The 24,559-nt window shown below is 42.6% G+C and overlaps 3 protein-coding genes across 6 annotated transcripts; 2 read left to right on the top strand and 1 right to left on the bottom strand.

The window, feature by feature from the left end:
- The first annotated feature begins 582 nt into the window (after positions 1 to 582).
- On the top strand, positions 583 to 10,867 carry LOC100825002 (protein TSS). 3 transcript variants are annotated; one of them, XM_010237606.3, is made up of 24 exons: positions 593 to 939; positions 1,223 to 1,284; positions 1,752 to 1,844; positions 1,937 to 2,009; positions 2,104 to 2,364; positions 2,497 to 2,561; positions 2,946 to 3,077; positions 3,159 to 3,200; positions 3,413 to 3,937; positions 4,025 to 4,185; positions 4,365 to 4,854; positions 5,258 to 5,320; positions 5,407 to 5,508; positions 5,668 to 5,988; positions 6,074 to 6,169; positions 6,255 to 6,356; positions 6,460 to 6,564; positions 6,963 to 7,096; positions 7,241 to 7,424; positions 7,544 to 7,675; positions 7,786 to 7,898; positions 8,198 to 8,279; positions 8,361 to 10,263; positions 10,415 to 10,849. In XM_010237606.3, exons 1-23 carry the CDS (start codon positions 873 to 875, stop codon positions 10,242 to 10,244), a joined length of 5,289 nt encoding a protein of 1,762 aa, XP_010235908.1. In that variant the 5' UTR covers positions 593 to 872; the 3' UTR covers positions 10,245 to 10,263; positions 10,415 to 10,849. The 3 variants fall into 3 exon arrangements, with proteins under 3 accessions (XP_024317585.1, XP_010235908.1, XP_003570287.1); XM_024461817.1 differs by lacking the exon at positions 10,415 to 10,849 and having other exon boundaries at positions 583 to 939; positions 8,206 to 8,279; positions 8,361 to 8,486; XM_003570239.4 differs by having other exon boundaries at positions 8,361 to 10,867.
- Positions 10,868 to 11,040: 173 nt separating this feature from the next.
- Positions 11,041 to 13,724, top strand: LOC100824099. 2 transcript variants are annotated; one of them, XM_003572843.4, is made up of 5 exons: positions 11,041 to 12,593; positions 12,679 to 12,774; positions 12,870 to 12,995; positions 13,092 to 13,131; positions 13,250 to 13,724. In XM_003572843.4, the coding sequence occupies exons 1-5, from the start codon at positions 12,450 to 12,452 to the stop codon at positions 13,300 to 13,302; spliced, it is 459 nt and encodes a 152-aa protein (XP_003572891.1). In that variant the 5' UTR covers positions 11,041 to 12,449; the 3' UTR covers positions 13,303 to 13,724. The 2 variants fall into 2 exon arrangements, with proteins under 2 accessions (XP_003572891.1, XP_010235907.1); XM_010237605.3 differs by having other exon boundaries at positions 13,247 to 13,706.
- Positions 13,725 to 13,806: 82 nt separating this feature from the next.
- Positions 13,807 to 23,307, bottom strand: LOC100825307 (nudix hydrolase 3). The gene is made up of 21 exons (XM_003570240.4): positions 23,111 to 23,307; positions 22,814 to 22,993; positions 22,438 to 22,515; positions 22,114 to 22,210; positions 21,797 to 21,930; positions 20,867 to 20,948; positions 19,800 to 19,886; positions 19,499 to 19,605; positions 18,444 to 18,615; positions 18,024 to 18,265; positions 17,859 to 17,940; positions 17,565 to 17,630; positions 16,740 to 16,817; positions 16,578 to 16,673; positions 15,587 to 15,693; positions 15,292 to 15,460; positions 15,082 to 15,165; positions 14,776 to 14,870; positions 14,590 to 14,680; positions 14,368 to 14,514; positions 13,807 to 14,207 (listed from the first exon to the last, which is right to left on the bottom strand). The coding sequence occupies exons 1-21, from the start codon at positions 23,182 to 23,184 to the stop codon at positions 14,148 to 14,150; spliced, it is 2,328 nt and encodes a 775-aa protein (XP_003570288.1). The 5' UTR covers positions 23,185 to 23,307; the 3' UTR covers positions 13,807 to 14,147.
- Positions 23,308 to 24,559: the final 1,252 nt, after the last annotated feature.

The raw sequence follows: 24,559 nt of genomic DNA, 5'->3' as shown, positions 1-24,559 counted from the left end.
CAGTTGGGCGTTCGGATGACGGCATGCGGCGTTGTTTCTCTTCTTCGACTGCGTTGGATGAAGATGATGACGTCGAGATCTGGTGACCACGGGGAAGTTCCCTGGCCGACGTGCCACAAAGTTTCGGTCTTGTCACTTGCGACGGTCCGGTTCATCGGCTCGAAAAGCATTCTTGTATGCGAAGGTGCTCTCCCAGATCTGGATATGGAGGTTGTTTGCCTAATTTTCCGGCGTTACCATGGTGCTGGCAGAGGACGAGGCTGGACGATGGTTCAGCAAGGCACAAGTTTCTCGAACGGTGGAATTGTAATTTTATTTCGTGCGGAGTAACTTGTGCAAAGTTGATTGACAAGCATGTATTATCTTTGTAAACGGATTGTCTAATGAAATATATGATTGCTTTAAAAAAAAACTCAATCTGACCCGGCAGAACAGAGCACCCCCTCTGCTCACCACCACAACATTTTCCATCGACTATTCCTCTTATTTTCTTCTTATCATCGATTTTGTTATAACATTCCATCCACTATTCATAATCACTATCTTTGCTGCTCTTGTCCTCTTCCCCACTCTGCAACCAAGGAACCCTTCAGGCTTCAGAGCCGGCCAGGACAGTAGAAGCTGCGCAGCTCAGCTCAGCTCAGCTAGCTAGCTAGGTGCTCTCCTATATATCACCTTATCCTCTCTCTAGCCACCTCTCGCTCGTTCGCTATCTCCTCTCGCTAAGCACATGAGCTATAGCTCTGCCTCACCCGCAATGCCAAGAGCAAGGTAGCCGGAGGCCTGGAGCTGCACTGCCTTTTGAATTCTCAATTCGCTTGGAATTCAAGGTAGAATTTGCGAGGCTGTAGATAAGCAATCAGCGTGGTGCTATGGCGCCCAAGGCGGGGAAGGCCAAGCCCAAGGCCAAGGGCGACAAGAAGAAGAAGGAAGAGAAAGGTGCGGCCCGGCGCAAATTCTCCCTCTGCAGAATTTCTATGTTTCTATGAATTTTGCAGAGCTTCGAGTTCAGAGGGCGATAAAATTCGTCGAATTTTCAATCTCCGCCAAGTGGTTCTCGTTTAATGGAATGGAGCAATTGCTTGTTTTGTTTTGTTCTGTACTATGTACAATCAGCTAGCTAGCTGCTGTTAACTGCGGATTACCACCAGATGCTATATATACCTGGTGCTTAACCTGAGAGGTTTTTCTTTCTTGTGCATGTGAAACTGAACTGATGCAGTTCTGCCCACCGTGCTGGACGTCACCGTGGAGACGCCGGACTACACACACCTCACGCTCAAGGTGAGATAGACGAGGCATCGCCTTATCCATCTAACTAGCTCTAGCTTCCTCTCCTTCCGTTCCTGCATGAGGGTTTTTAGTACGGGATCCAATTAAATTGACATTTTCTCATTTGCTTTTTTCCATCGTATCCCATTTTTTCTTGTCTTCTGCAGCGTGTCCGTGCACTCGTGCAGGCTATATGCCTCTTCTAGTAGTAACCTAGACCACCATTGATCGTGTGTGTGCAACTAATACTCTCTTCATGGCTTCATTCAATAGTACTACCAGTACGAGTTTGTACTAAATCCGCGTCAATTAATATGAACGAGTACTGAGCAAACTTACTTCAATTTCGCCAAACTAAGCTACAGATAAATTGAAGGGTTCAAACTTTGCCAATTTGAGTCCAGGAAAGGACCTCCCGAGGCTCCGCACTGATTTCTACTTCTGTACTGAGTGAGCACTGACCAATGCATCTGTTTCAGGGCATATCGACGGACAGGATCCTCGACGTCCGGAAGCTCCTGGCCGTCCATGTGGACACCTGCCACCTCACCAGCTTCTCCCTGTTCCACGAGGTACTCACGGTCACAGTGAAAAGATCCGGACGGCTCGTATTGGCCTCGAGATTCGCGCTCTCGCTGACAGCCTGTACTTGCTTTTCTTGCAGGTCCGTGGGGCCCAGCTCAAGGACACGGTGGAAATCGCGTCCCTGAAGCCCTGCCACCTCAGCATCGTCGAAGGTAAAAGACCAACTCGCGAATAGCGTCTAAGATGGAGGACTGAAACGCAAAATGCAGCACTAACCCCCTGCTCTCCGCCTCGTCCATGGCGCAGAGGAGTACACGGAGGAGCTCGCCGTCGCGCACGTCCGGCGGCTCCTCGATGTCGTCGCGTGCACCACCGCTTTCGGGGTCAAGAAACCCGAGCAGAAGCCCGCCACCGATGCGGCCGCTGCCGCGGTCGCCGAAGCCGACAAGGTCGCCAATCCTGGGTCGCCCGCCGGCGGCGGCGGCGAGGAGCCCATGTACCCGCCGCCGAAGCTGGGGGAGTTCTACGACTTCTTCTCCTTCTCTCACCTCTCTCCGCCTCTGCATTGTAAGTGCTATTTATTGTTTTTGTATTTTTGTATTTCGAAGCACATTGGTACAGAAATGGCTAGGTTACTGTCGGTTGTATTTGGAAAATAAAATTTGCTTGCCTTTGGATTGTAAATGTGATCGGTTACAGACATTAGGAGGTCGACGCGCCCATTCGTCGACGACAAGAGAGAGGACGACTTCTTCCAGATCGATGTGAGGTTTCTACTAATTTTGAGGACAGGTTTAATTATTCTACTCCCTCCGTCCAACAAAAGATGTCAAAATTTGGATGTATCTAAACATGACTTAGTGTATAGATGCATTCAAATTTGGTCAAAGTTGAGACATCTTTTGTTGGACGGAGGGAATAATTGATTCGATGATGTAACGGTGCAAATATGAGTTGAGATTAGTTAATGTGAAATATTATTTTGATTGCAATAAAATGTACCATCATATTTAGCCCATTTATACGAAAACTGTAGCCATGAGCAATTCAGTATAGTCCACCATCGCAAATGGTGCTAAGTTTTCAGGTTAGTTGTAATTTCAACTGCAGTTACTGTTTGCTAACTTCTCTAGATTGTCGGTATGTAGGTGAGAGTTTGTAACGGGAAGCCGGTAACGATTGTGGCATCCCGAGCTGGATTCTATCCATCAGGGAAGCGAGCACTCATCAGCCACTCCCTCGTTGGGTTGTTGCAGCAGACGAACCGTGGATTTGAGGGGGTAAGTAAGATGTCGAGCTTGATTTTCTTATTTCTAATGAATGGTTGTTCATTGTTATGGTAACGTGTTTCCGATTTTCAGGCTTACAAGGCTCTAATGAAGGCTTTTGTTGAGCACAACAAGGTGAGATTTCGCTAATGCTTGGTTTCTAGCAAAGAAAATAAAGTCAGACGTGCTTTGCTGTTTGATCGATTTCAAAATCTGGAAACCAATATTTAGTTCAAAGCTAACTTCATTTCACACAAGGATATATTGTTCAATATGTTTGATTGCATGTATAATCATGAATTCAAAACTGCAATTTGGAGATTGAAACTGTCGGGTTTTTTTTCCAGTTTGGAAATCTTCCTTATGGATTCCGGTCAAACACTTGGGTCGTTCCCCCCGTTGTTGCTGATTTGCCATCGGTGTTCCCACCTCTTCCAACTGAAGATGAAACTTGGGGTGGCAATGGTGGTGGTCAGGGAAGAGATGGAAAACATGACCATAGACCATGGGCGAAAGAATTTGCCATCCTTGCCGCAATGCCTTGTAAAACAGCTGAGGAGAGGCAAGTCCGAGACAGAAAGGCTTTCCTACTCCATAGTTTGTTTGTAGATGTTGGCGTCCTTAAAGCTATTGCAGTTATCCAGCAAATGGTCCCCAATTCACATGAACAAACGAATTCCACAACAAGTCCAGTTTTGCAGACACAACAAATTGGGGATATGAAAATAACTGTGACAAAGGACAAAGCGGATGCAAGTTCTAAGTTAGATGTTAAGTTAGATGGGAGTCAGGCTCCAGGAATATCTTTTGATGACCTGGCTAAGAGGAACTTATTGAAGGGCATCACTGCTGATGAGAGTGCTACAGTGCAGGTAAGAGCTTTTCTTTGATACTGGTTGTTGCAATTTACTTCTATTCATTTTCATGTTAATCAGTGAAGTACTTCTACTGGTTTACAGGATACTGCTACTCTTGGTGTGGTTATTGTGAAGCATTGTGGATATACAGCTGTTGTCCAAGTTCCACTTGACACTCAATTGACAACTGTTGTTCCGGCACAGCAGGACATTCACATCGAAGACCAACCTGAGGGAGGTAGCAATGCTCTGAATGTTAACAGGTTAGTATTGGTAACTTCAACGTGATATAGGTACATTTTCTTCTGCTTACTTGACAGAATGAGTTCACCCAAATCAATCCCAAGTAATTTACTTCAGCTCTGTGCACTTGATCTTTTTTTTGCTGCTGTTACCATTGTATTGGTTACATAAAACCACCATAATCACATTTCCCTTTCAGCTTAAGGATGCTGCTTCAGAAATCATGTGCTCAGTCATCAGGAGTTCAGCGATTGCAGAGTTCTGATCCTGAAGAGAGTGGGACTACTGCAAATTTTGTCCGGAAAATAATGACAGATAGTCTGCAGAAGCTTGAAGATGAGGCTCCAAGAGAAACAAGACCAATCAGATGGGAGCTTGGTGCATGCTGGGTACAACACCTACAGAATCAAAGCTCTGAGAAGACCGATGCTAAGAAAAGTGATGAGACTAAGGATGTTCCTACAGTAAAGGGCCTGGGAAAACAATTTGGTCAGCTGAAGGAGATCAAGAAGAAGACAGATGACAAGAGTGGGAAGAGTACATCCGCAAAAGAAAGTACTTTACCAACAAATGATGCACATACAGACAACGCTGCCAGCACAGAGGATAAAGGGGCTATTCTTCAAAGATTGCTATCAAAAGCTGCTTTTGAAAGACTAAGAGAATCTGAAACTGGACTTCATGCTAAGGTTTTCCCCTCATCATGTTTGCATTGGAGATTTCTTGAATGTAATAAGGCGAAATGAACTAATCTGTGCTGGAACCCACTTCTCCAACCAACAACACATCAAGTAGATATTAAACAAAAAATTGGATTAGTTCACTGGTGGCCTTCCTGTGATTCAACTATCACTACAGTTGGATCAATCATGAATTATATTTCTAAGGACAGTTAGTCCTACCTTTATTAATGCTAGAGTTTACCATGTTAGCCATATCATCTATAGTGAAGACTTTGCCCATTTGTTGGTGATTGTTGTGTTGCTATAGGCACCAGATTGTTATGGTACTGTGGCATTTACATTTCTCAACATGCTCATCCTATTTTTTACTTTTACAATATGCTTTACGATTCAGTGTTTTTCTACGCAGTCCCCTGATGAATTGATTGAGATGGCACACAAATATTATGATGATACTGCCCTGCCAAAATTGGTAATATATTGTATTCATCGTGCAGCTATCACAAATATGTATTCTGGGTGGCACTCTAATTCACTGTCATCTCTATGTGTTATCAGGTAGCAGACTTTGGCTCACTCGAGCTTTCCCCTGTTGATGGAAGGACATTAACAGATTTTATGCACACTAGGGGCCTTCAAATGCGCTCACTGGGACAAGTGGTACATACTACATAGTTCTATCAAGTTCCCACATATACAGTCACTGAAGTACTTGTTTATTTTGCTCAAAAAAATCTTCATTTATTTGGATCCATAAAAGACATGAAAGCATCTTTAAACATCAGAACTGAAGTACTTGTTTATTTTTCTGTGTTTCAGGTCGAGCTTTCTGATAAGCTCCCACATATACAGTCACTGTGTATACACGAGATGGTAGTTCGAGCATGTAAGCACATAATTCGGGCTGTTATTGCAGCTGTTGATGATATAAATGACATGGCTGAAGCGGTTGCGTCATGTTTAAATATCTTGCTGGGACCATCTCCAGAAGAAAATAATGATGGCAAGTGTGTAGAGGATCATAATCTCAGGCAGAAGTGGTTGGAGGTTTTTCTAGTAAAGAGATTTGGTTCCGTGTGGAAAGATGAATATTGCCTTGATCTAAGAAAGTATGCCATTCTCCGTGGTCTCTGCCATAAGGTAATAGTTTAGATGTTCTTACCTTTCATTTTTAGGTTTACCATTCTGATTATGACCGTTCACTCTGGAACCATGATTTGAATAGGTAGGACTTGAGCTAGTTACCAAAGACTATGAAATGGATACTGTGCCACATCCATTCAGAAAGTCAGATATCATCAGTATTATTCCTATCTACAAGGTAAATTTTTAAAATTTTGAAAACTGAAATCGACTGAGAAATGCATAAATATTTATGGCTATTAACCTTGATCATTTATTTGCAGCATGTTGCATGCTCTTCAGCGGATGGTCGCACCCTGTTGGAATCATCCAAGACTTTCCTGGACAAAGGAAAACTTGAGGATGCAGTTAGTTACGGCACAAAGGTACAAAGTCCCGGTCTTACTATTCCATCTATATGCTATAGTTTCCTGAACACTACTGCAATCACTTCATACAATCTGCGCATGGTTGTATATGATGGTGCAGGCTCTTGCAAAACTGGTTGCTGTTTGTGGTCCTTATCACAGAATGACCGCAGGAGCTTACAGCCTTTTGGCAGTAGTGCTTTATCATACTGGTGACTTCAACCAGGTATCTTCTTTTTGGGACTTTTGGGTAGTTCTCTATCACAGTATTCAGTAACACTGTTTAGTTAAAATTGCATAATCTTTAGCTTCTGTGCAAATATTGTTAGTTCAAGGGACTGTGTTGGGATTCTAGACAATTTTTGTGTTATAATTGGAACAGTGCAGAATTACTTTGGGCAATGATGAAATGTGATGATCATGTGGAGTGTGTATCTTGTAAGCTGCTTAGTGTGAAAATTGCAGTAATGTTGCTCACCAAAGATACGGGGAGCTATCATGCACATGTCACATGTTTGGCTTTTTTTATGCATATTGCATATAAACTTTGTTATTTTTATGATATACTCTATTGTGCTACGTTCTGATGGCTGGAATTATAAATCTTGATGCTCTTTGGATCAGGCAACTATCTATCAACAGAAGGCTTTGGATATCAATGAGAGGGAACTTGGACTTGATCACCCAGATACTATGAAAAGTTATGGAGATCTTGCTGTTTTCTACTATCGCTTACAACATACGGAGTTGGCTCTAAAGTAAGTGCATGCTTTCATTTACTGAAGTTGCATGATTAGTAATGGGATTGTGGTTTGTTTCTGCAAGTTACCTATACTATAAATATTTATTTAGTCCTTTTTGTTTTGCATCATCTGCACTATGTTCTGATTTCTATATTGCAGGTATGTAAATCGAGCCCTATATCTTTTGCATCTGACATGTGGCCCGTCTCACCCTAATACTGCTGCAACTTACATCAATGTGGCAATGATGGAAGAAGGGTTGGGTAATGTTCATGTCGCACTCCGTTACCTGCATGAGGCGCTTAAATGCAACCAGCGTTTGCTTGGTGTTGATCACATACAGGCATGCAACTCAGCCTCTCCTTGTGTTTCAGTGTGACTATGTGCTACATTCTGCCACATACACCAGTACCTGGCTACCTGCTGACAAGTTTAACACATATCACAATTCATTATTGACAGACGGCTGCTAGTTATCATGCTATCGCTATTGCTTTGTCTTTAATGGAAGCATACTCTTTGAGTGTCCAACATGAAAAAACCACTCTACGAATACTTCAAGCAAAGCTTGGATCAGAAGATCTTCGAACACAGGTAAAAAACTGCTTCCTGATGATGAATTCTTTCACTTGGTCACCAGTCTCTGTTAATAGTCTGCCTTTCTCGTCGCAACAATGTAATCTGATGTCTCATATTTTCCACAGGATGCTGCTGCTTGGCTGGAATACTTTGAGTCCAAGGCACTAGAGCAGCAGGAAGCAGCACGCAACGGTACTCCAAAGCCTGATGCTTCAATAGCAAGCAGAGGCCATCTGAGGTAAACGACATAATGGCTTGTGATTGCTAAATATTTTCACTAAAGAGAGGGCAAAAGTTAGGAGTGAGCCTTTATTTGATTTCCGAATGCATAAGCAGTATCTAATTGTCAACATGAATTAATAGAAGTGATGCTCGCTCCAAACTTGGAAGTACTACCTTTATCAGTATTAGGTCGGACGCAGTGCAAAAGAAAGAGAGTAAACTAGGATAAACAATTATCTTTTGTATAAACACAGTGATCTGATTTGGATTATTCTATACTTGTTAAGTATGGATCATATATTTTCCTTCTGTCAGTGTATCAGATCTTCTAGATTATATCAATCCAGATGATGAGCTCAAGGTTAAGGAAATGCAAAAGAAACAAGCCCGTGCTAAGGTATGCTCATCTTCTGGACCTTTCCATATGCATTTTTACTTCTCTAGTGCTCATCCTCATACATGTCATTATGAACCATAGATCAAAGGTCGTACTGGGCAGAACCAATCTGAAATAGCCGATGATGAAGATCAAAGGAGCCCTCCACCTAAAAATGATCATTCATTAACTGTGAAGGAAAACTCAGAAGTCAAAGAGAATGGAACCTTTGCTCATCATGTGAAAGTGGAGCAGAAAAACGAAGTACCAAGTAACACTGTGATTGACATGCCTCAAAATGATTTTACTGAAGAGTGCAGATCTGATGAGGGGTGGCAAGAAGCTGTTCCAAAGGGAAGATCCACAGGGAACCGCAAACCTGGTGCAAATGTGAGGAGGCCAAATCTGGCAAAGATCAATACAAATTTGTTAAGCAATAGTGAGAATGGAAGATACAAAGGCAGGGCTTCATCCAGCTTCTCTTCCCCTCGAGTTTCACCTAATGAGACTGCAGCTTCTAGCCCTCTTGCGAAGAAATTGGCGAAGAGTTCAAGCTTCAATTCCAAGGCAGGCAACCTAGCAATCTCATCAAACAGTGGGGAGAATTCTCCCAATCCTAACCCCATGACAGCAAGCCTACCCACCACACAAGCAGCTGCCAAGGTAATATTGTCTGCAGCACCAATTGTGAGTCAAACAGTAAGGAAGTCACTGTCATACAAGGAAGTGGCAATAGCTGCACCAGGAACTCTTATCAAAGCATTGAATGAGGAAAAAGATACAACTGATCCAGGTACCAATCTTGAAAGTTCGAGAGCTCCAAAAGAAAGCAATGGTCGCCCTTCTGAAGAGAAAAATGGAGCAATCCAAGCGTCACCAGAGGATAATATTTCAGAAGTAGCAACAGGTGAACCGAAATCTTCCAAGTCTGATAATGAGCAAACCAATATTTTGGTAGTATCAAATGAAGATGAGAAGGCCTCAGATTCAGCAGATATATCTATAGAGAAGAACCAACCATTAGCAACTCAAGCTGAGGCCAATGGAACAAATGAAGAAGCACCAACGCTGACTGAGGCAAATGGTTCTTCATCCAACGACGATGAAATAGATCCAGGAGAGGATACTCAAGAACAGCTGTCTAGTGGAGGCGAAAATGAGAAATCTTCACCATCTGGAAGTGAAAAGAATGATTCACCAGAAGGTGCCAAAGAGACAACCAGTAAGCTTTCTGCTGCCGCTGCTCCATTCAGTCCATCCACTGTGCCAGCTTTTGGTTCGATGGCCGTACCAAGTTTCAGGGAACATGGAGGACTACTGCCATCACCAGCCAATGTGCCCCCAATGTTATCAATCCCTCTCCGTAAGCACCCTCACCAATCAGCAACTGCAAGGGTCCCTTATGGTCCACGTCTAGCTGGAGGCTTCAACAGATCAGGACACCGGGTGCCTCGTAGCAAACCTGTCTTGCCAAGTGGTGAAGTTCTTCCAGAGTTAAGCACATCCCCTAAAGTGATGAATCCTCATGCAGCAGAGTTTGTCCCAGGTCAATCTCGGAGTCCTAATGGCCATTCAGTATCTCCAAACGATGGTAGTATTCAAGCATCACCACATGAGCGTCCATCCTCTCCAGATAATATTGTTGAATCACCCATGACTGCATCCCCACAAGTTTCTGAAAGTAGCCAGACCAGTCCTGATGGAAAAGATACACCTAGTGGAATTGATGTTGAAACTGGTAGTGAAAACCAGAACAAGGAGGAGATGAACAAGAACAACCAAGTGGAGAGTGAAGACGGTGAAGTGGAGCCTGACCAAACCGTAGCTTCTGAAAGCACAGAAGATGACGCAACCGCACTGAAAGGTGCTCAAGAGGACCCAGCAGCTCCGAAAGATGCTCAAGATGATTCGAGCTTCACTGAAAAGCCGAAGTCCTGGGCTGATTACAGCGATGGAGAAGCTGAGGCTGTTCAGGTTGCGAGTTGAGAAAATATGGTCTTCTCAGGTAGTTACCAAAATCGTTATTTTTATACAGATGAATTTCTTGTGGACAATAAAATCATGATAGCGCAAACCGGCATTCTGTTTTTTGCTGAAAGGAGGAGATGCTGGTTTTTTGGGTAGAGAATTATTTGCTTTCCTGATCTATTTCGCAGTATATATGGTGCTTACATGTTTCTGTCGCCCTTCTATGGTGCTACTGGCATATCAAGGTTCACATTGCCAACATCCAGAATGTGCAATTGTCATCATGGTGACTGGTAAGCTTATTTCAGTTTGCTTTGTTACTGCGAAGGAGCTTGGGAAGAGCACTCGAGAGTGGTAAACATATCATCGTTTCCCCCATTTTGCTGGGTATTTTTATTTCCTTTGTCATTGTGCTGAGCGGCTGCCGACTTAACATCTTTGTAGCTATTTCTTTTGAATTTTGATAAATTAGACTGGATGAAAGCTGTAAAGAAAGTGATGCACTTCTCATACTTCCTGGAGCAGGAAGTTTCCATGTTCCTGTAATCAGGTTGTTGTTTTTTGGAGATTTCTGCTTGTACAAGAATTAACTTGATCCATTTTGTCATTACTTATGTTTAAAATACATTTTTTTCGACTCAGATGTGGAGAATAATTGATGTACAAATTGTTATGAGAGTTGATAGTTATAGTAAAATTGTGAAAAGTGAAATATATCTATGTTCGTTCAACTTGTTTGCCATGCTCACTTCGTACACCGTAAAAAAGTGCAAACTGGGTGCCGTCTATATTGCGTCAATGTACACACTGCGAAATTTTGTCATAGGAAAAGAAAAACAAGGAAACGGAATCAAATCCTACAGGAAACAGAACCACATGAACCCCCGGTAATACGTCTTTGGGATGTTTCACGGGAAAATACATGAAGAAACTTTGAGGTTATGGTTATGTGTACTACTTGACCAGAGGGAAGAGAAGGAAGAGAGAGAGTACAGATGCATTAGAATTTCAAATGGATTTTATATGAGGTCAGAGCTCATGATTAGAGTGCGTTTGGTTTTGCTTTGCTTTTAGAAAAAGCAGTTTTTTTGCTTTTAGAAGAAGCAGAAAAGTTGCTTTGCTTTTTTCTCTCTAAATAATCACAAAGCTTGTTTGGTACAATTGATTTGTTTTTGCAGTGCCTTTGTCTTCCCCGTTGGTCTCGAGCACCGCCGCCCTCCCGCTCACCAGCTCCGCCGCTAGCGCTCGCTGCTTCGCGTCCCCGCTCGGGCTGAGGCTGGGGCTAGGGCTCGCGGCGGCTCCCATCTCCACCATTTCCTAAAACCCGCCCACAAGCAGACAGAGGGAACGGGCTTCGCGGCGGCTCCCATCTCCGGCGACACGCGCATGGCGGCGAAGGTGTGCACGGGGTCAGTGGACCTTGGATCGGTGGGCTCCCATCCCCGGCGAGGCGCGCAGGGGTAGATCGAAGGAGGGGCAAGGCGGGGAGGGGCTGTAGGGGAGGAGGTGTGCCGTGCGAGGGGAGGAGGAGGGGCAGCTTCCATCTCCGGCGGTGCGCGCAAGGCGGATCGGAGGAGGAGCTTGGCGGGCAGGAGGTGGAGAGCGCTGCCGCCGCCTCCCATCTCCGGCGGCGCACGCATGGCGGATTGGAGGAGGGGCAGGGCGGGAGGAGCTGTAGGAGAGGAGGTGCGCGGGGAGGAGGAGGGGCAACCGGAGAGCGCTGCCACCAGGGTCGGGCTCGTGTCGGCGAGGAGGTGCACAGGGCGGTGGCCGAAGATGGCGCAAGGAGGAAGGCAGAGAGGAGAGAGAGGTGAGGTCGGCTGGAAGAACATAACAGCGAACCGGTGCAACTTATCAATTGCAGTGGCTAAGTAACCTGAAAACTGGCAAAACAAACCAACCAAAAATACGTCCGGACCTACTTTAAGAATCGCATTAGAAAAACAGTTTGCTTTTGTGTTTTTTCTTCAGAAAATATCTCTTTGGTTTGCTTTTCGGAAGAAAAACTGTAAAGCAAGCTAACCAAAGGCATCCTTGGTCCTCCTCAAAATTTGTAGGGAAAACTCAAAATTTGTATGGGAAAAATAGGTGTCATTTAATTGTGAAAACCTTTTCCCGCTCGCTCCTTATTTCCGCTCCCCCAATTCAAAACCCCACCGGCGGCCGGAGCCGAACACTCAGAAGAAAAACAGATCCCTCTCTTCCCCCAAAAAACACCGAAAGATGGCTGCGGATCCGAGCGGCCGTCGGCCGCGGTACCACACGGCGGTGAACGACGTGTTCACGACGCTCGTCGGCGCCAGCAACGCCCTCTCCGACGTCCAGCGCCGCCTCGACCTCGAGTTCCGCTCCTCCTACCCCGACCACGTACTCCCCCTCCCCCATCTCCTCCTCCTTCTCCCTACCCTCTCCCTTCGGCTCATGATTCGATCCGTGCGTGTTCGGGTTTCAGGCGAACCCCGTGAAGCTGGTGGGGCGTGTGAAGCGTGTGCAGGAGGAGGTGGCAGCGCTCAAGGCCCTCTGCCGCGACCTCCTCGCCCAGAAGCAGGTCAGATCGATCCCCAACTCTACGATCTCCTCTGCCTTCTTCTCCTTCTTCCCCAAGCTCCTCACTGATCGATCCGGCGGTTTTCGCGCGCGCAGGAGCTAGTCGACATGATGCGGACGAGCCTGGCGGCGCAGCGGGGCGCGACGCAGCGGCTGCTCGCCGCCTCCGGGCTACCCCTCATGACCGAAGATGACGAGGCCGCCTACGCCAACCTCAACCAGGTGATCCCTCAATTTCACGACCTGCCAGTCTGCCACATACAGTTCGCAAAGAGATTTGATGCAAATTTGCGCTCCTTGTTTGTTTGTTTGCTGCAGGTGATCGACGAGTGGACTGCTCAGCTGAGGCCGATCAGCGGTAGGTTTTTTAAGAGCATTTCGCTTTGCAATCCGATTCGTTGTTGCGCTTGCCGTGGGTGAATTTCTGATGGAAAACAGACTCGTATGAATGTGGCCGTTTTTTTTTTTTGCAGCAGTGGATGAGGAAGACGAAGACACCAACCAGATCCTCGTCAACGCAATCGTTTGAAGCTACCAAGACCTCCTTACAGTGCGCTTCTATTGCGATGAGTCGAGTCCTTTTCAATTTTGTGTGACGAGCTTGTAATCAGGCAATGCAAAGTGCGACTGAGAAACTCAGGCCAGGTTGATTTGGGATGGTGTTCCTGTTCTGCGCATCAAATTTCTCATCGATCCAATGTTTGCAGTAGCTGATTAGCTGCGGGACAAGAAAAATTTGGTGCAAGTTGGTATCCAATGTTTGTTGCATCATTCACCACGACAACAAGCTACACACAATAAGATTTTGAAGCCAGCATTACTTGTTTCATTTATTTCTTTTGTTAATTTTTGAGTGAACTAGTAGAGCATGAAACATGTCAACTAGTATTTGTTTTAAGTGCAGTGCTTTTTATATTCTTGGAAATTATAACAGTGTGAATCCTAAAGCTATGAAGACTGTTCCATGCATTTGAGTTTTTTCTTAGATCAGAAAGCATGTTTATGATAGGAAGCAATGATTAAAGCTCGAATATGAGTGACACAACTAGGTAACGCCACAAATCTTCCAAGTCAAATTTTGAGCAAAATTCGAGAACAATCATGTCAATCAAGCAGGATTTTGGTTGCGCCGCTAGTTGCAGGCGCATCTCTGGCTCATGGAGACTGCAGAGGATATATGAAAGAAAAATCACAAAAGTTTAGCTGCAGTCTGATTCTGTTTTTTTTAGAGGAATATGGACTCCCTTCGTGAGCTTTATTCTTTTTTTTTCATTTGTGTTGCTCGGGCATGGAGCTTCATCTTGTTTCAACAATTTGTAGTTTCTCAGGTACAGTGGGAGGCACAAAACTTGCTGAATTGCTGTCCTCCAGTGATTAGTTGTTAGCAAGCAGTTTAGTGGCCGTGCCAAACACAGGGGCGATATCAACAGGCACCTGGAAATGTACATACTTGGAAATCAGTCCATGCATGAAGCATACGAACGTACAGGAAGGAGGACATCACACAGTGAAGCATTCAGTCAGAAATAATGGATACGTTTGTTTCATTAAGCCTTGTGATTTGCTACAGAACACAGTGAAACTTGGTCAGTACCTGCATGTGTTCTATTTTCTCCAATGCAACATGCAATGGTTGCGTCAAGGTTGCACGGGACTGAAGGAGAGACTGGGCAGCAAGCTTGTCGCCCTTTGCCTGTATTGTCAGGATCTCTCTACTAAGGCTTTCAACAGCATCCTCAACCTTTCAAACACATAGTTATAATGAGCAGTAATAACAAAACAACGATAAGTATATCCCTTTTTGAAAGAAAATTACCTTCGTAAAGTCAATTGAGAATTTCCCATCAGAATGCAAGATAAAAGCTCCTTTCTCATACATCCAGTTAAATTGCAACGCTTGCCCTTTCCTGCATTCAGATAATAATAGCAGGTCATTCATGCTCAGTTTCTCAGGGGAATCCTCTATGGGTTTAGTTTGCTAGTAGGGAAGATACACTCTTACCCATGAGCTTCTTCCAGTCCAAAGCGGATAGACCGGAAGCACCCAGCCAGGAAAGAGACATACATGGATTTTGATAGGCTCTTAGGAAGCAACCCCTGATTGAACATAAGTAAATGAGGTCTTATGAGATCCTTTTAAGCATTAGAAATGATTGCATAAGATATAGGAAAACAATAAAAAGGTATATATATCACCAATATTCCTTGCACAAATTACAGGATTTGAATATCTGGGAAGGAACCCTAGACCTCTTGGCTAACACAAGTGCTACGACAACCTGATAATTCATGACATGAACTAACTGACCTTGTTAATAAGAAAATTCAGAGCCCAGAGACCAACTATATCAGCTTTTGCCTCCTCCAATGCTGAATGAAATTCTTGAAGTTCCTGTACATTCATTGAAAAGGCAACGAGAGTCAACTAGTGGCACCAGATAGGAGATATCGTCTTCTCTTTTTTTGTCGTAGAACCAAATCGTGCAGTTCTTCTCTTTATTGCTATTTGCACACGTACCATTCTAACTGTAGATTTTTTACCACTTGGAAGGATTATGGAATGAGGTCCAATTCCATGGCAGCACTCATGGCAAACAATATGTGTATAATAAGGCTCAAAATCAACATAATCCTTCTGCTCCTCTCTGATGCAGGCATTAGCTATAGGCTTCAATATATGCTTGAACCTGAATAATACAGAAACTTGAATTGTCAATGCTAGCATGAAACTCCTTACTTCGCTTGCCACGATGAAGTGTGAACTACATAAATTGCCAACTAACATCTATAAACCAAAATCAATGGAAGCATACTTGGCTTCTGAAATATTCTTAAGCATAACCATTGAGGTTCCTCGCTCATTCACAATCCGCTCATCATTTGGCAAATTGAAAGCAATAGTTTGAGGACCTTTCACGTCCTGCAAGAACAATCCTTGTTTAGTTCATCATGAAGCTATTGGCCAAGGATAAGAAACATTGAAATAGCATGATTTTTAAAATCCATCCACAAGTTATCGGCTGTCCTCACCTACAAACTGTCACCACAAGCCAGAATGAAAATAACTCTAATTCTACTACACAGGTGGAAAAACTGAAGCTCTAAGCAATTTCAACATGAAAGTAACTATAGATCTACAGGAAGGGATAGAAATACTAAAGATCGCCCAGGAATGATCTAGCAAATGGTTGCGGACACTGTCAAATTTGGGTAAGATGAAGCATCTTTTGCATTGAACAGTTGGATGCCAATCATGCCACTGAGACAGTGATAATGAACAGTGGAAAACAGACAAAGCTATAAGAATCCAAAGCCATGTACGACAACATTTTTGTTGATAAAAACATGGGAATCATTCCTTTCATAAAACCCTAGTGCTGCGTCACTTACAACATCTTACAGAAAGAGCTACAATTGCTTAATTCTCTCAGGAATTTAAGGACATAAGGTTCATGTCGGTTTTTCGTCTATGACCAAGCAGATGTGAAGACAAGCTTAATTTTCTTTGTGTAAGATACAAACTTTTAGTACTAATGAGTTCACACCAAGCAAAATTGCAAAAAAAAAAAACTAGGATAGTCATGAGGAAGAAATAATTACTCCCTCCGTCCAACAAAAGATGTCTCAAGTTTGTTGAAATTTGGATGCATCTAGATGTGATTTAGTGTATAGATACATTCAAATTTAGTCAAAATTGAGACATCCTTTGTTGGACGGAGGGAGTACAAAACATTGGTTCAGCTAGGCTCTCTCGGCAGCAAGAAGGAAGAGAATATCAAAAGCAGCACCAAAATAGATACATACCCCAGAGTTGTAAAGAAGGTTCATCACACGAATTGGAGCAGCAGATACATGGTCGGATTTGTAAATATTGTCCATTGGGAGATTTTTCTCCAAATCCTAAACACAGATCAAATTGATGTAAGTGGAAGCTTAATATTTTCCTTAAAAATGAATCAGAATTACCTCGAGTTGGCCACCAAAGAGTTTCACTTGAGAAGTTGCAATGTCATCCCGTATGCCAACAAATGCTTCAAAGGTTGCCTTTGAAATAGTAGACATATCACTAGTAAAAACAAACGATAAATTGTGTAGTGTGTAAATAAACTTAGGAGATTTTCATCTCTTCTTTTCCCCATGATATTCATGTGTGACGCGTCGACTTTTTGTTTTGTTAATCATGGCCCCAGTGAGTCAATATATACGAACATTACATGGAGGGAAATTATTGAGACCACCCTACAATAGAGAAATACAGCCTGCTTTTAAAGTTCTGCACTCATTTTAAACAGATGTCCTTAATTGGACAGAATGGCATTTGTCACATAAATGCTAATATTGCCTTGTGGGGGGTGGCTGGTACTAACTGATACTAAAATCTTACTAATGTGTAGGCAAAATAATATCAGCAGTCTCAGTATTGACTTATGAAAGATAACTATCAGAACAAATAATCACAACACACAGGAGATACAAATAAACAATAAATTACATTTGAATACATGACAATTAGCCAAATATAGCAGACTTGCGGTACACCAATGGAGAACTTGCATTACTAAAGTTGCCTAAATGGTAGCCTGTTGAGGAAGGTTGGCAGCATGCGGTGTCAGAAGCTGATTCGAGTGTAGGCAGCGTTAAACTTCAGAGTATCCCAAAGAGGACACAAGACAGAAACAAAAAAAATAATCCAAAATTGCTTTTGTTGTTTACCGCACCTTGGATGCTAGACACGGCCAACAGACAAAGGGATACCAAGAACAGGTGGGACAAGGATTGCAAGAAAAATACCTTATAACTAAAAAGACCATCTTCATATGTCTCATATGGGCCAATGGTGACATCTATGTTGGAGTCCTGGAAACATGACACAAATGCCAAACATAGAGGTAGTATCAGCTAGTATCGATACAAAAATAAAATTAGAAACCAAATCTTACAGAGATAAACCTATTTTTCTCTAACATTAGAAACCAAGTTATGGGCTATATTCACTCTTTTTGTTTTTGCAAATGAGTATTCACTCAACTAATACATTTAAAGAGAAAGGAATGAATTGACCAAATTTAGAATTAGGATACTGACCAACTCCATCCAAGCTATGTCAGATTCATAGTAATCATTTGAAAGGAAAGCATTTGCCTTGGTCCTGAGCAAATTCTTGAGGCTACAACAAGATAAAGCAAATAACTCTTCACACAAACGAACTAAAACTTAAAAAAACTGAACGATGTTAGGTTACTAACTTGCCTGGGAGAATCAGAACACTCTGCTGCTTTATGAAGAAGCTCGGCAGCTTTCTCAAGGGATGATTTGTACTCCTGGGAGTATGGAACAATAAAAAGATCATCTGAAGTATTGGTTTGATTTGGTCCTTCTGACTGTGCTAGTGATGAAGGCAACAAAGCGTCAGGCCGTTTTATGACAGTAAAGAATCCAGTTGCGTCCTTTTGTTCCTTATCAGTTAGTCCGCTCTTCCATAATTCGAACTCCTACAGCCACACAAAGAATGTGGAAATTGGTCCAGTCTTAGTACAGAATCAAGCACATACAAAATGTACAGCTATCAGAAGCAGAAAGTACACTGAAGTTTGCAGTATACACAGGAAAGATTCTCTACTTCATATTTTGGGCACTGCAAAGCAGAGCAGTGACTACATGTGACTGTACCATTTTGTTCATATCAGGAGGGTAGAAGTTTGCACCAAGAGGCTTATCTAGAGGAAATGCTGCATGATACTCAACCCCCTTCCATCCTGGAACTGGCTTGGTGGCATCTGTGAGCAATTTCACGGCCGAATCTGCAGTGGATAGAAAAGCCTTATTTTCATCAAGGCAGGACCTGTTATGGAAAATATGAAAACGTTACTCTAATGAGAAAAAGATAAGGTTTGAAACCCACTACTAAGTATGAATTAACCAATGCATGCTAAGACTCTAAGAGAACCTGGTGTAAAAAAAACACAAGGGGCCAAACCAGACCAATATGAGTAACTAATTATTGTTTTAGGTTGCACTCTCACTTATATCCACAGCCAATAAAATAATAACTCAAGCAAAAGCGCGTGGGGGTACTGTTGTGTTTGCAGGAATCCACTATATACACTGCAAGATTTAAAGTTGCAGTACTGCATGTTGACACTGCAAAAGACTTACAAAAACTCATCTCATAGGTGAGATGCTGAAATGCAGAAACATGCTTTAATCCGAGTGTGTCAACCTCTCAGAAAGGTACTGTCATAGGTACTGATAAACATTCAGTGAGGATTGAATACAATTAAACATAAGCTCCCTGCCTTAACCTTCAATATTTGCAATGCCTGTCTTGTGCAGTCTAATTTATAACAAAAGCATTGAATTTGTCTCTTTTACAGAGATATAAAGAAGGAACCAAAAAAAAAAACAGACAATACAGTTGGCAGTGGCAGTGGCAGCATGGAGCGAATCCTCTAGACGGTAATGCTTAATTTTGTTAGGTGAAAATGTAGACAACAAAAAGAAAACAAACTATATCCCATTCATATTATTACATGCTTAGATATATACGTCAATATAGAGATTGGAGACACCAAGGCATATACACATCAATGACAGAAGAAAGTCACAAATCTCAACTCTTAAGCAAGATGTAATACCACTGATCAGAATATCAAACAAAGAAAACTTAAAAGTAGTCAAGATTTAAAGTTGCAGTAGACAAGCTTGATTGAAGAACAAAATATTACCATGGACTTTTATTGATAGAATAATATGCCCACTTCAACTTATCAAAGGAGGAGGAGTCAGCACGTGCTTTTAGCCAGTCTTTTAGCATTCGATTGCTATTCCATACCTACATGAGAAAATACAGTAAGAAGTTGTGGAATTAAACTAAACGTCGATTTTTTAAGAACTGTGCAAATATGCAGTGAAAAATAATGAGTGCCCTACAAGGTAAGCTACCAAAACTAATAAATATATTATATATGGCTTATCTAACTAATAAGAATAGAACTAATTTGAACAATTTATTAAAAAAGAATTAACCTGCTCATAAAATATGTCATCAATAACTATTGATGCTTTAAGAATATATCCCAAGGCTTCCCTGTCCCCTTCAGATAGAGTAGTCAACTGTCAAAACAAAAGAACAAAGGGTCTAGTAATAAGAAAAGGGTGTTGCACTATATAATAGTGAAAGTTATGGATCAATACTCCTCCATTTCCTTCCTGCTTTTGAAACTAAATAAATAGTTTCATATTGATGCATGGGATTATAACTGACATGTTATACAAAGTAAGAAAAATTTCAGATGTACAATATATCCGTCATAATGTGCTTAAAACTATACTATTTGGAATTTTTCATGTTGCATACTATACATTATGACAAGACTATGTGCTCTCTTTTTAATGAAAAAAATGGACGGTGTATTTGTCTTTACTACTATATAAAGAAGTCAATAAGTGGCGACGGTCCGTTCACGTTTGAACCGGCCTACTTCTTGTTAGATATTGCATAATGCTTATAATGAGAATGGGCATAAATGTTTAGTTTGATCTGGTACAAACGATACTGTAATCTTCTTAAACATGTATTGATTTTTTTTTAAATCCGTAGTATTGCACGGGCCTTGTGCTAGTCATCCGAACAGAAGCTCTTGAAGAAATAGTCCTAGAAAAGGTGAGAACAAACTTGTAAATGCCATAAACTGATTGACATTTGACACAACATGCCATCCATTGTAATCCAGGCCACTACAGCCAAATGAAGAATAATCAAACTGTTTTGTAATTAAAGAATAGTTATAGGAATAAGAAAAAGTTTTCTTTAACCCTTGATAGTGTGGTGTCAACTGTCAAGTGATGCATCCATTTCATGCAAGAAATGTAGCATTCCAGTATAAATTCAGGCAGTGCATATCTAGTTGTTTTGTGTATAAGAAGCATTTCCATATGATTTCCTTTTGCAAATATATAATTCGCTGGTACTGACAACTGAGAATTGCCAAGTGCCAGCTAGACAAGGATACTCATTCTGACACAAAAGAATAGTTCAATGCGAAAGAAAATGAATGGACAGAGGTACAAGATAGCTGAAATTATAGGATTACCTCTGGTTCCAAATGGATGGGAGCATAACGACTAATTTGCTTTTTTAAGGTTAAACTGCGGGACTCTATATTGTCTTTGTACCTAAGAACATCGGATGAAAGGTTAAAGATAAATATTTTGAGAAAAATGTAGTTCAACAGGATTAACCAAAGATTTAGGATCTGTTTGATTATTCAAAGTGGCAATTGGAAAGATAAAGAAAGCATGCTTTCAAGTCCAAATCTAGTGACTAGTTAGCAAGGAGCACATAGTGTTGGGAACATATAATGCTAGGCCTTGTTTCACCGAGTGCCAGATCTTGGTTAGAGTGGCCAAATAGGATAACCCCATGTCCCCATCACATGAATCCTTTGGTGCAGGGCTTGCTCAAGAGATGTTAAGAGTGCCATTTAGGTAATGAAATCATCAAATTACCCCAGAGGTTAAGGAAACATAACTTCCCCTATGAGGTAAACAGATAGTACATCACATTTTTAACTTAAGGCAACACCTAATGGGTTAAAAATGTAGACCATAAATATTAAGAACCTAGGATGGCTTCAGGACAATGCCAAGACTCCAAATTCACCATTCCAGATTCTCGACATTAAAACATAAACCTGGACGTCAAATGGGGGCCTGGACTGGATGTGATTGTCATCAACACCGAACCTGATTATTAGTTAATCAGAAGCATGTTGATAATAGTATACTCCCTCCATCCCATATTAAGTGTCGAAATATTACATGTATCTAGACGCTTTTTAGGTATAGATACATCCATATTTGGTCAAATTTGAGACACTTAATATGAGACGGAGGGAGTACTTCGTAATGATATTGTATTTCAAATTTTCCAAAAGGAATTAGGATTATCGCATTCAACAATGAAGGCCAGTATGTTGACAGGATAACAAGTGGAAATAGAGTTAGGCTGCTTTAATTCTTACCTTTCTTCAATAATACTGAATAGTTGGCCATATTGCCCATTCACGTCATAAGGTACATATTCTCCACTTTCTGCAGCAAGACAGCTCTTGTACTCGTCAAGGTGCATATACCTAACTGCAGATACTTCACTTTCCTGCATGTTAATTTTCTACCGTCATCAATCATGAAAAAAAAAGTGCAAAAGGTGAAACAGAGACAGAGAATGATAAGCAGTCAAGTATTGAGCAGTACGCCAAGAATGAAATAGAGTTATTGATCTTGGCATACAAAACATAAGTGAAAATGCCACTAATGTACAGTATTGCTGGAACCTCACTTGGAGTGTGAAGGCCTCGGGCGGAATTGGAGTTAAAGTAGTCACAAGGTAAACATCATTATACTCGTTGTTGGTGTAAGTCCCGTTGTTGATAACACTGCAGGAAAGAATCAGAATCAGATGCAGATCATGATGTTGTGCGATTTATGTGGGAAAAAACAATATGATGAACTATAAATTAGTATCTCTTAGGATACTGGTACATTTTTAAACAGGTAAAAGATTCACTGCCGTTATTATCAGAATATGCCTTTCGATCTTAAACTAATGAGCATGGTGTCTCCGATAGGTTGCAAGAAGGTAAAGAATGTTAGACATACTAACCACTCTTGAAGAAATACAAATAAAAGCTCAAAAGCATCAATTGGAAGCTTGATGCCTAGCTCTTCATGGAGCTCCCTCCTGGTAATCCACGTCACATGTCAGTACAGATTCGAACCCATCATTCCAGTACAAGAGCTAGCTACCGACCCTAGCATAGAATCACACTTTAGAGTTTAGAGTAATTGGCCATCAAATGCAAACAATTCAGTATTTCAATGACGCGCCTAAAGCAAAAGTAGTATCGCCAACAATTCGAACCCATCATTCCAATACATGACCCATCCATCCAATGCAATAAGTCATCTAATTTGAGCTGCAATACGGTTCCCCGTGATACTACTCCGAGAAGACCGCAGCAACAGGCTAGCGAGCTCACTGTGCGGAGGAGAGGGAGGAGTCCCCGGCGGAGATGTGGCCGGCGCTGGAGATGTCCCACTGGCTGGGCCACGAGTCCTTGCAGTCGGCGCGCCGCTGCAGCAGCAGCTCCCCGGTGCTCTCGCTGTAGATCCACACGTGCACCGCCCGATGGTAGTCGCCGTCCCTGTGCACCTCCGACCTGCGGAGAAACACGAGCGCGCGTCACGCTCACGCCACGCGGCGGCCCGATCGAACCGAAACGGAGCGGCGATCCTCCAGTCGAGGTGGGGGTTTTGGGGTTGGGGTCGGTTCGTGCCTGGGCTTGGAGACGCCCGTCTTGTCGCCGGCGGCGGTGAGGACGTCGAGGCGCTCCTCCGGCGCGGCGGCCATCGACACCGACGACGAGGCTGAAGTGCTTGGGAGTTGGGAAGCCTGGGAGGACTTTCTCGGGGTGGGTTGTGCGGATTGGTCAGGCTGTCTAGTCCAGTTTCAAACGACGGCACGATAGGTGCTTTGGCTGAGCTATTTGTTCCTTCTTTTTCTGATTTTTTCGAGCTTTTGAGGGCATTGCTGGCTTTTGCTGCTGGGAACACGATGCCCCTGCTCGCTGTATAACCTACTGGAAGCAATTTTGTTTTCCAACTATAGAACATTTTATAATTTTTGTCATTTTTTTTAGACGGCTCTTCTTCCTTCACTCCAGCATCCATAAAGGCGAGACAAGAGTAAGGGTCTGTTTGATTGCTACCCTGACCCAAAATGTCTGGCCTGACCACCTGCTTGTGGCTGGCCTAAGGTTTGTTTGGTTGCTACGCTGAGATTTTTACGCCCGAGAAACCTGCCTGTCAAACATGCCTGAGTCAGGCCTAGAAAATCGGAGGCCTCAGAATCTCTCCGCTCCAGACCCGCGTGCCTGAGTGTGAAATCACCGTCTCCCTCGCTTCTCCCCCTCTTCTTTTCACTCTCCCGTGACTCCTCTCCCGTTTCCCTCTTCTCTTCTCATTCCCCCCATTTTCCTCGTGCCTAGGGTTTCCTATGGAGGAGAAAAACCAGAAATCGATCTCCGAATGGGGTGAATACTGGTGGGTAACTACTACGGCCTGTAGATCCGGTGGTTGGCTACTTGATTTGATACCTGATCTATTGAAATTTTGCAGATTTGATGTCTTGTTCGTGTTTTGTTGGAGCTAGTTGATCTCAGCTTTTTTTTTCCCTCCTCTGATTCCATCCTATTTCTCCTTCTCAAGGCTGCTCAACTCTTGGTGACAATCAGGTACGAGAGCACAGCCCCATGTTTTCCTTTCTTGCTATCCCCTTTCTCTTTGCTTGCAGCATGAGAAGAATTTCCATTGTGTATATACGTACGCACAAATAGACAATGCTAATTCCATTAGTAGATTTGCAGTCGATGGAAGCACAAGTAGCAGCCATTGTTGTTGTTGGTGTAAACTGAACATTAGTACTAGTAGAGAAAAATTGCAGTCGATGGAAGAACAAGTAGCCGCCCTTGTTGTTGGTGTAAACTGAACAAAAAATCTAAATATGTTGCCAACAGTTGTACCTATGTAGTGCTAGATTTGATACAACAATATATATTTGTTTACCATCTTGTTCTTATATGTATATATGATATTTTGTACTCAGATGGATCTAGCACCCACTGAGTACATTGTCCAGCATCGAGCTCGAACCTTAGGTATCTTAGCTACTATATTAGCTATTATCCGATGGCGACGGCGTGTGCGTAATAGAAGATCACCGAGGA

The sequence above is a fragment of the Brachypodium distachyon genome, chromosome 3 (assembly GCF_000005505.3).
Source record: "Brachypodium distachyon strain Bd21 chromosome 3, Brachypodium_distachyon_v3.0, whole genome shotgun sequence".
Classification (NCBI taxonomy): domain Eukaryota; kingdom Viridiplantae; phylum Streptophyta; class Magnoliopsida; order Poales; family Poaceae; genus Brachypodium; species Brachypodium distachyon.
This window is presented reverse-complemented; position numbering and strand designations above follow the sequence as displayed.